The following is a 9,253-nucleotide window of genomic DNA, read 5'->3' on the forward strand; positions in this document are numbered from 1 at the left end:
AAATTTTCAAATTCCACTTACGTATCTGTTATTATAAATAAGGATAATTGGTAAAATTTTCAGGTCACTGTTACACTACATTATTATTAAAAAAAAATTCAACTTTACTGACAAAAAAAATTAGGGTCTAAAATCTAAAAATGCCGGTAAGTACTTTTCTATCAGTCGAAATGCGAAAACCCGGGAAAAAAAAAAAAAAAATTCCTTTTTTTCGAAGTATTATGCTACAGTTTCAAATGGTTTCATAAAATTAAATTTAATATTTTGTCTCACTTCTTGCACCTGATCATTTTCGCGCACACTACTTTTTAATATTTTTTAAGAATCAACTGCCACAAAGTAAGATGTGTTCCCTCTTTCAAATTCAATTTTCAAATTTACGACATTTTTTTTAAAAACCGACAGTTATAACACATCTGAATTGTTTTAGAATATTGTTTTGTTTTTCCGTCCACGGATTCTGCCTGACAGATAGGGTTTTTAAAAAATGCCTACAAGTATACTTTTTTTTTATTTTTCAAAAAGTCAAATTTGTTCATAAAATAATGCATATAAATTGTGCCTGACTTAAAAACTCTACTCCATCTATATATCTAAGCAGAATTCCAATAATTTTCCTCAAATTTAAAAAAAGTAAAAATGAAAAATATTTTTTCAAACTTGCACCTAATCTAATTTTCTATAACACATTTTATAGATCCTTTTAATACACCAGGTTTTTGGTTTAAATTTTTTCTCTCATGTCAAAATTGATAAGGTTTGATTTGAATTGTGGTTTTATGGTGTAAGAATCATCATGCAAGTTATGCTGTGCCAAACAGGTTCCCCCCTTGCCAAGTTCAACGTTGGTGAAAAACTGTTTCAATTAAAATGATACACAAAAATAATCATTGGTAAAGTAATGATAAATTACAACAGGCCATAATAAAAATATGAATGTTAGTTCAAACTAGAGAATAAAATCCTATAGACTTTAAAAGACAAAATGGTTTTTTCATGTGGTTCCTTGCTAAGCAACAATTGCCAGGTCGTTGCTGTGATTTTGAATAAAACAAGCGCTGAGCATTAAAATATAGGCATTCAACGCGGATTTGAAAAATTTCTGTGCCACAATTACAATGTGAGCACATAGGCCATTGATTATTTAATAACAGATATTTCTGAGTGAATCTAATGCGACTAATTCACAGACGTGTTAAAACCCATGTCATGTTTTTGATTATTTAAAGATGGTCGGCTTAAAAATATGTAATTTTTTTAGAGTTTCCAAATCCCATTAAATTTACCATTTGGCTTAAAAACAGTTATTTTGTTTGTTTCTTCAAATCGCATGTAAGTACGGGTGTAAAAAACACCACGGATTTTTTTTTTTTTTTTTTTTTTTTTGCAACTTGCTTATTGTCACATATTTCCACGTGGGATGATATCTAGTAGAAGAATAAAAAAACACCGAGAAAGAAATTTATAATAATTCAATTCTAAAATCTTTAAAATCGTTGGATGACTATGATTTTAAAGACTGCAAAGCGTCTAAAGAATCAATGTAAATAATGTAGCTTCCCCAGACCTATTTAAAATCTCCAACAAAGCATGCAGAATTGCAATGGTCTCAGCGGTAAAATTGAATCATATCAAGAGCTTTTTATTTGAAAAAGGTACAATTTTTATTAACATTTTCACTACTATCCTCGTATTCCTTATCCAATAAACATTCTGGTGCCAATTTAGAGACATGTTTTGGATAAACAACACAAAACTATAAAATTGCTATTATATACTTTTTCTAAGCATAAGTACAGTTCGTCTGGACTAATCAGTTGATGCGCTCAGAATATCTACATCACTTACAGCAAGGCTATTTTGTGAACTAGATTCTAGATTGGGATTTTCAGATACCATTCTAGAGTTTAAAGCAGATGTCTCGTTTCTTCATATTTGGATTTTATGTTGAATTTCTATGATGATAGCTTTTTAATGGCAATATTTGGTGTATTTTTGACCAGATTATAAGCTAAAACATTAAAATATTTTATGGAAAAAAAAAAAAGGCAAAGTCTTTGTAAAGTAATGCCTCTCCAACAAACGATTGAAGCGTAGTTAAAAAATTTTGATTCTTATGGTGAAAAGTTTCCTTAACACGTTCGTCACCACGTCAATCATATTAGGGTGACATCAACAGGTCTCATTCAGTGTAGAACTTGATACGAGAAGAACACTTCTATGTTTTATATCTTCTTGTTTTAACAAGTTGATCACTTGCGACTCGATAGTAATTCACGGCTGCTATTTAATTAGATATTCTCTACTTTAATTAAGCGATAGCAAGGCATTCTCCCTCAAGGCATCTTATTAGATAGTGGGCAGAATCTAAATTATGTCAGAGAGCATTTTATGATATTAAAGGACGTAAAAGTTATTTTTATTACGACAGAAGCCGTCGAGAATGCTATAAACTTTCAAATTCATAAGACCTATTATTATGCTTCTAATTCTAAACAGCTTTAATTTTTTGAAATTATTACGCACTTTAATGCTGGCACATTGAATATTTTCATTTCGCTGGACTCATCAATAGCACTCGGTATAATGAAATCGCCCATTTTTCAGTTCACAAAATGTGTGTGTGTATTCATTCCCCTCTTACTCCTCAATCTGACGTCTTTTTAAACAACTTCCTTTTAATATAAAAACTAAAATCATTCAAAACCCAATCATATTATTTTATGCAATTGGGAGATATGATCGAAACTTAACCAACATGCATGTTTAGTCGACCAAAATTGAAATATTCATCATTTCGTTGAATAGTAGGCTACTTATCCCGAAATAATTAAGTTAGCAAAAAAAAAAAAAAAAAAACACTACATTTTTTTCCTGTTTTGTTTCACAGTTGATTTTTCATTGTTCAAAGTACGTTTAACTGAGAACTACAGCTTTCAAATATTCTCAAGTTGGAATGAACTTTTATGTTTCACAATAAAAATTTATACAGCATTCGTTTATTTAATAATCATTCTACTTTTTCACCTTTATTTCAACTAATAGTAAATCAGTGCTCTATAGGCCAGACCATTTGATCGTACATAAAATGATTTGTGCGCCATGTTAAAAATATCTTTCGAATGACAGCAATTGTGCTGGGCATATTTTATAATTTATTTCATTCTTTCTTTTTTTCATCCCCAATGTTAATAATTAAAATTCTGCCTTTTTTTAGAACTATGATGAGTAGTTTCAATCAAAACATACTTTTAATAATAATAAAAAAAGTTGTACTTTAGGTTTAACTTCAGAACTAAGCAATGATAAAAAAAAAAGTGTGTTTCTAATTTTAAATGTTGCAGACCTGCGATATAAATTATTGTATAAATATGCAGAGAGAAAACACATACACAATGATCAGAAAGGCGTATGACTTCTACACTAGCATATGAGTTTTGCGTCTATCAAAATTGAAAATATTTTGTTGAAAAACACTATTAAGACAAAGTAACATGAAATATTTAGTAGCCATTAATTTCGGCTAGTCAATTGGTCATTAAAGGCGACAAGTATATGAATAAAAATATTATAATTGTCTATATTCTGTTCATTTGGATGAAATTTCCAATGTGACTGTCGGAAAACAGTAAAATTATAAGGATAACAAAATCTGAACAGAAAAGGATAATTTTGGATACTGTTCAGTGAATAAGCCAAATAATTTTTTGGCGTACAATTATAAACAATATATTCATGTACCGATAGAGGGGAAAAAAAATCACTTTTTATGATTGTTTGCCATTACATTTCTTTTAATTTGCTAGATTTTATTTTGTAGAAAATATCGTTGCTTACGAAAACTGTGTAAAGTAAATTATAACTTTCTCCAGCCTTTAACTGTTACCTCAACATACCTTTTTAACCCCATCCTTGGATTACATTTCCAGGATTAAATAAAGAAAGTGGATCTGCTGCAAGAGTAAGAAGCATTTCAATATTTCATGAGCTGTTTTCTCTTTTCAGAGAGTTGAGGTGACTATAACTTCAGCCATAACTTGGAACAAAAAGTATCAAAGCCTTATGGATCAAGAAAATATATAAGGTACAAACAAAGATGGAAAAAATGGACAGTATTCCTCATTGTATCATACATTTGATATTCTGCTCAAACAGCAAAGCAAAAACCTGTGCCTTCCTATCTGCAAGAAGGCATTAAAAGGAGTGCACTTAGCTAAAAAGAATTATTTATTCACTAATGAATAAATGAGCATGGATATTATGATTTCTTATTTACATTTATAAGATATGAAAAAAATGTATATTAGGTGATATACATACTTCCAATATTCATTAAACTTTTTTGGAAATCTTGATGAATTGCTTATTATTTAATAAAACATGTTTACAGTATACTTTAATCGATTTATTTCATCAATTCAACATTTTAGGTCCCAAAATGTAGATTTAATGATTATACACATAGGAATCAGTTTACATTTACAGGTCCTTTAATTCATAGCTTTATTTTCATTCACGGCAATTGCAAAAAATTACATAATGAAAAAACAATGTGGTGAGCAAATAATACTATTCATTTTGAAGTAGTTATATGAACTATTTTAAGTGGTAAACTATTTCATAAAAAATCCTTTAAATTGCTGATTAAAACTAAGAATTTTCTCTACATTTATTGGTAACAGATCATTATCCAATAATCTGATACATATAAATCATTGGATAAAGAGCATGAAAAATAATCTTATTATAACTTTCAGACAGGAAAGAAAGAACAGGACACATTATAACTTTCTTAATCTAGAAGTATTTATTCACAGAAGTTTTATAAAAAAATCAGCACATTTCTGAGAATAATTTGCAATTTAATAAAGCATTACCATTAACCTTCACATTTTTATTCAATAAAACATTTTAAAATGGAATATAATCACTGAAATTAAAAAAGGAAAAGAAAGAAGGAAAAATTAGTAATTGAGTAAGCTCCAACTTTTTAATAAACTTTTAATGAACATATTAAGAGCTGTTTTGGCACATTTATAATATACTGAAAAAGGCCATTTTTTTAAACCAAATGAATTAAGAATTAAACTAAGAAAAAAAAAATCAACAAATAATAAAAAATCTCTTGGAATAGGTAAAATATCGAACTTTTTTTCAAATTTAACATTGAATATATACACACTACCGGGTATCAATCACATTTTTTGGACAAAAAAAATATAACAAATAACGATTATACGATGAAGCTGATCAATAAATACATCCCCTTTAAATTTTAAGTACTTATGAATAATATGAAAATACACACAGAGTGGGCATAAAATATTATAGCCCTGTAATTACATATTGATTTGGAACCAAATGACTAAAGTATGCAATTACACAAAATATTTAATGTCACACTGACTTAACACACTAAAAATGCAATATCCTCATTTCCTGTACAGTATTGTATTCCCCCCCTCCCCTTTTCACACAGTACTCAAGAATTAACAATGTACAGTTTTGTGCAAATGGATACACTCAAAATATTCAGTAAAAATTGAGGATTGTGTAATAAATATTGCACATGAAACTACTATACTTGAACAAAAAAGCTGAAAATGTATGAGAGGGGGAATTACAGTAGAACAGGATCATTAAGAATTATGAAAAGTGTTGAATATCTATATATATATTTATACATATACACAAAGTATACAAGTGAGATTAAATATCAAAATTTAAATGCATGCAACTAGACAGACTGCTATACAAAGCACTAGTAGCACGCAGATATTGCACAATACTGTGCAATATCATGCAACATCTTGTGCTACTGAAAAGTAATACTTATTAAAAAAAAGCCTTAAATTTGCTTTAAAAGATTTTTTAAAAAATTTACACCATGAAGACAAGTAATAATTTTACTTTCTAAAAACATTACGTAAATGTAATAAAAAATAAATAATTTTTACATGTCTGAAAAAAAATTATACTTATTTCTGATTCCTGAAAAAAAAAAAAAACTATCTTAACAGTTCTTCCTCTCCCACAGACATCAGTGTAATAATAATAATAAAAATTTATGTCTAAAATGCCTCTTAGCCACAACCATACTTCATAAACAATTATAATCAAATGATTAAAATATCAAAACAAATATTCAGTTTTCAATTTGAAAACATTGATAGCATATTTCTTAGAAAATAAGACAACAAAAATAAATTTTAATTATTTAAACTAAATTGATAGAGTGAATTGTAAAATAACACATAATTAAACAAAAACGAATAATAATACTGAATATGACACACAAATAATAAAAATTAAATAAAATATTCAAGATTGCTGAACATAGTCTCCCTCAAAAATAAATCTTAGAGCCCTATGTAGTAAAAATAAGAGTGGTCATATTTTCAGAGAAATCAGAAGAACAGGTAAGTAATTAATTAGTGAGTGTACAGATAATTAAATGAAAATATAACAATCAAATACCAGTAAGATATAGGACATGCAGCAGCATTCATTTCAAATATAATTTTCAGTCTTAAAAGAATAACATCAAATTTGTTATTCTTTAAGATATCAATTTGATTGTTTACCTCTGGTATTGTTTCATATCTACTAAAAAGGTTTTTACATATAAAAAAAAAGAATGGAAATAAATTTGTAAATTTATTAACTTACTCTAAAATTAATGCCAAATTCAATAAAATGAATATCTAAAACTAAAGAAGCTCATTTATGAAAAAATCTATTAATAAGTAATCAAAACACTGATATGTAAAATATCACAAAATCATAATTCTTCCATTTTTTTTTCTTTCTTTTTTCTGATTGTAACAAAATGTTCTGACAATTTCATTCTTCGGTAAACATTTAATGCTTTGTTTCCATAAAAAATCGAAAATGAATCTTAAATAAATGAATTAATTCACATTTTGTAACAGATTTGCATACAACTAAGAAAAAAATTATTGTTGACAATATTAATTTAACATTTAAATTTCAAATAATTGATCTTCCTTTTATTTTTTAATGATTTTTTGTTAATTTGAAGCAAACAAACGCATAATTAAAGTAGGTATGTTAAGATGAAATGAAAATCGTTAATTTCAGAGATTATATAGCAAAATCAGTTTCAAACAAATTCTAAGTAGTTTTGAAAGAAAAATTGTTAATGGAGGTAAAAAAATAAAAACTCTTCATATGCACACATGTCATAAATTTCATAAAACTAGAAGTAATAATAAAGTAGATATTTTCGATTCATTTATATCTGATGCTTTCTATCTTTGTAGCAAAATATAAATTTTCCTTACACTTTATGCTGGGAAATAAATAAAATAAAACAAAACAAAAGAATTCCTTCTCTTTTAGAAATTTACAAGTTTTAACACTGATGTTATGAAATAAGCACTCAAATAAGCCAGCCTTCAGTCCCAATTCAAGCTATGATTGGTAATTTTGAAGTATGATATGGCTTTCAAAAACAATATATCAGGGCTAAAATTCTAGTTTAAAAATTTCAAACATCCTTTGAAGAAATAACAAATAAAATTAATTTTAAAATTAAACTCTAGGGAATTACATTAATTCTCTTCAGCCCAAATTATTACTTGTTAGAATAAAAACATTTAAAAATATTTCATACTCAAAAAATTAATTGCACCAGATTATATTATCCTCTGGGAATATGTAAGTATAACATGAATGCACTAAGTCATAATATCTGTTGATTTTTAAAAGCAATTAACTCCAGTGTTGCTATTTGACAACACAGGGCCAGAAGAGTTAAATAAAATAATATTCATAATGGAAGATTAAATTTTAATCTCAAAAATCTATACTTATTAATACAAATATATGCAAGATTCAATCCAATGTCAAAAATGAAAGCATATTCTTTGACAACAGTAATTAAGAGCTACAGGTAATACCTGTTCACTTAGGGAAAAAAATTAAGTAAAACACTAGGTTAATAAAGATTAATACAGTAAAACAAATAATTCAAAGTGGTAATCAAGATTACAGTTGTCCATTTACACCTGCCCATTTACAGTACACCAAATAAATTATATGCAAATATAAAACAAGTATATTTCTAATTTATAACAAAAATATTTTTAAGAAATTCCATATGCAATGCATTTTAGTAAGAAAATACAGTTTTAACTACATACTTACTGCAAATATACTTCTTGTATTCCCAAAGAAATATCGAAATAATATGAAATCAGAACTGCTAAAAAAAATATAAGCATTCTTCAATTGCTGAAATTCTTGATGAATATATGAAAACTTTGGCGTAAGCTAAATCTTTATACACCTTTTTTTTTTTTTAATTTATCAAGTTTCAAAGATAGCAAAAATGGAACTTTTTAGTCAACTTTTTGCACATTCTTAAAAAAGCTAGTTTAGAAATTTTGCATGCTTGCATGTCCTCAATGATAATACATTTTAATAATGTCTGAATTTAATTGTAAGTTTATCATTTAATTTAATATGATATTAAATGAAAAATGGCAGTTGGTAGTGAATATAAAAAAATGAATTTTATGATTACATAGTATTTATAGTTATTATAAAGACTAAAAAATAGTAAATAATTAAAATAAATTCTTATTAGTATCCCCAATAAACATATTTCTATATCTACATTCATTAAATTTAATATCTTTTTTTGGTCACAAATAAGAGGACTTTCAATCATATTCATGGCATTATTGTGGTTGAACAACATATATACTCTACTTCTTAAATAAAAAAATTATAATTAAACAGGCCATATTAGATGCTGTGATTTAAAATATGAATTATGTACTTGCCATATATTTTTCAAACATTGATGCAAAATTTCAAGGGGATTAATTCAATAAGATAAGAATGATAGATATAAAAGACATTTTTTTAAGTGTGGTAAATAAACACTGATTTTTTTTTTAATTTAAAATTTCTCTTCATTTGGAAGTTATCTTATTTGCTACAAAACATCGGATTACATGATAAAAATTATATACAGACTTATTAAATTAAAACAATGGCACATCTTCAGAGATATATGAATTGATTATTCAGAAAACTGATATAATAGGATAATGAGAAAATGTTAAAAGCAGACAGAACAAATGATCAATGGAGAATTTTCAAGCTAATGTAACTTACTTATATTAGATCATATTTCTCAACAAAATTTGTAATGTTATGCTTCAATACAATGTTTTTAAAATAAACTTACATATATAGAATATTTTTTTCATCTGTGTCATTA

At 26.6% G+C, this 9,253-nt stretch overlaps 1 protein-coding gene across 1 annotated transcript in view; it reads left to right on the forward strand.

Moving 5' to 3' along the window:
- LOC129966133 (calpain-A-like) overlaps window positions 1-4,301 on the forward strand; it is a 77,617-nt gene extending 73,316 nt beyond the window's left edge. The window contains exon 13 of the mRNA XM_056080520.1: window positions 4,006-4,301. Coding sequence (XP_055936495.1) covers window positions 4,006-4,018 — 13 coding nt within the window. The 3' untranslated portion in view covers window positions 4,019-4,301. The remainder of the gene's footprint in view (window positions 1-4,005) is intronic.
- The last annotated feature ends 4,952 nt before the right edge of the window (window positions 4,302-9,253 follow it).

Source organism: Argiope bruennichi, chromosome 4, assembly GCF_947563725.1.
Source record: "Argiope bruennichi chromosome 4, qqArgBrue1.1, whole genome shotgun sequence".
Lineage (NCBI taxonomy): Eukaryota > Metazoa > Arthropoda > Arachnida > Araneae > Araneidae > Argiope > Argiope bruennichi.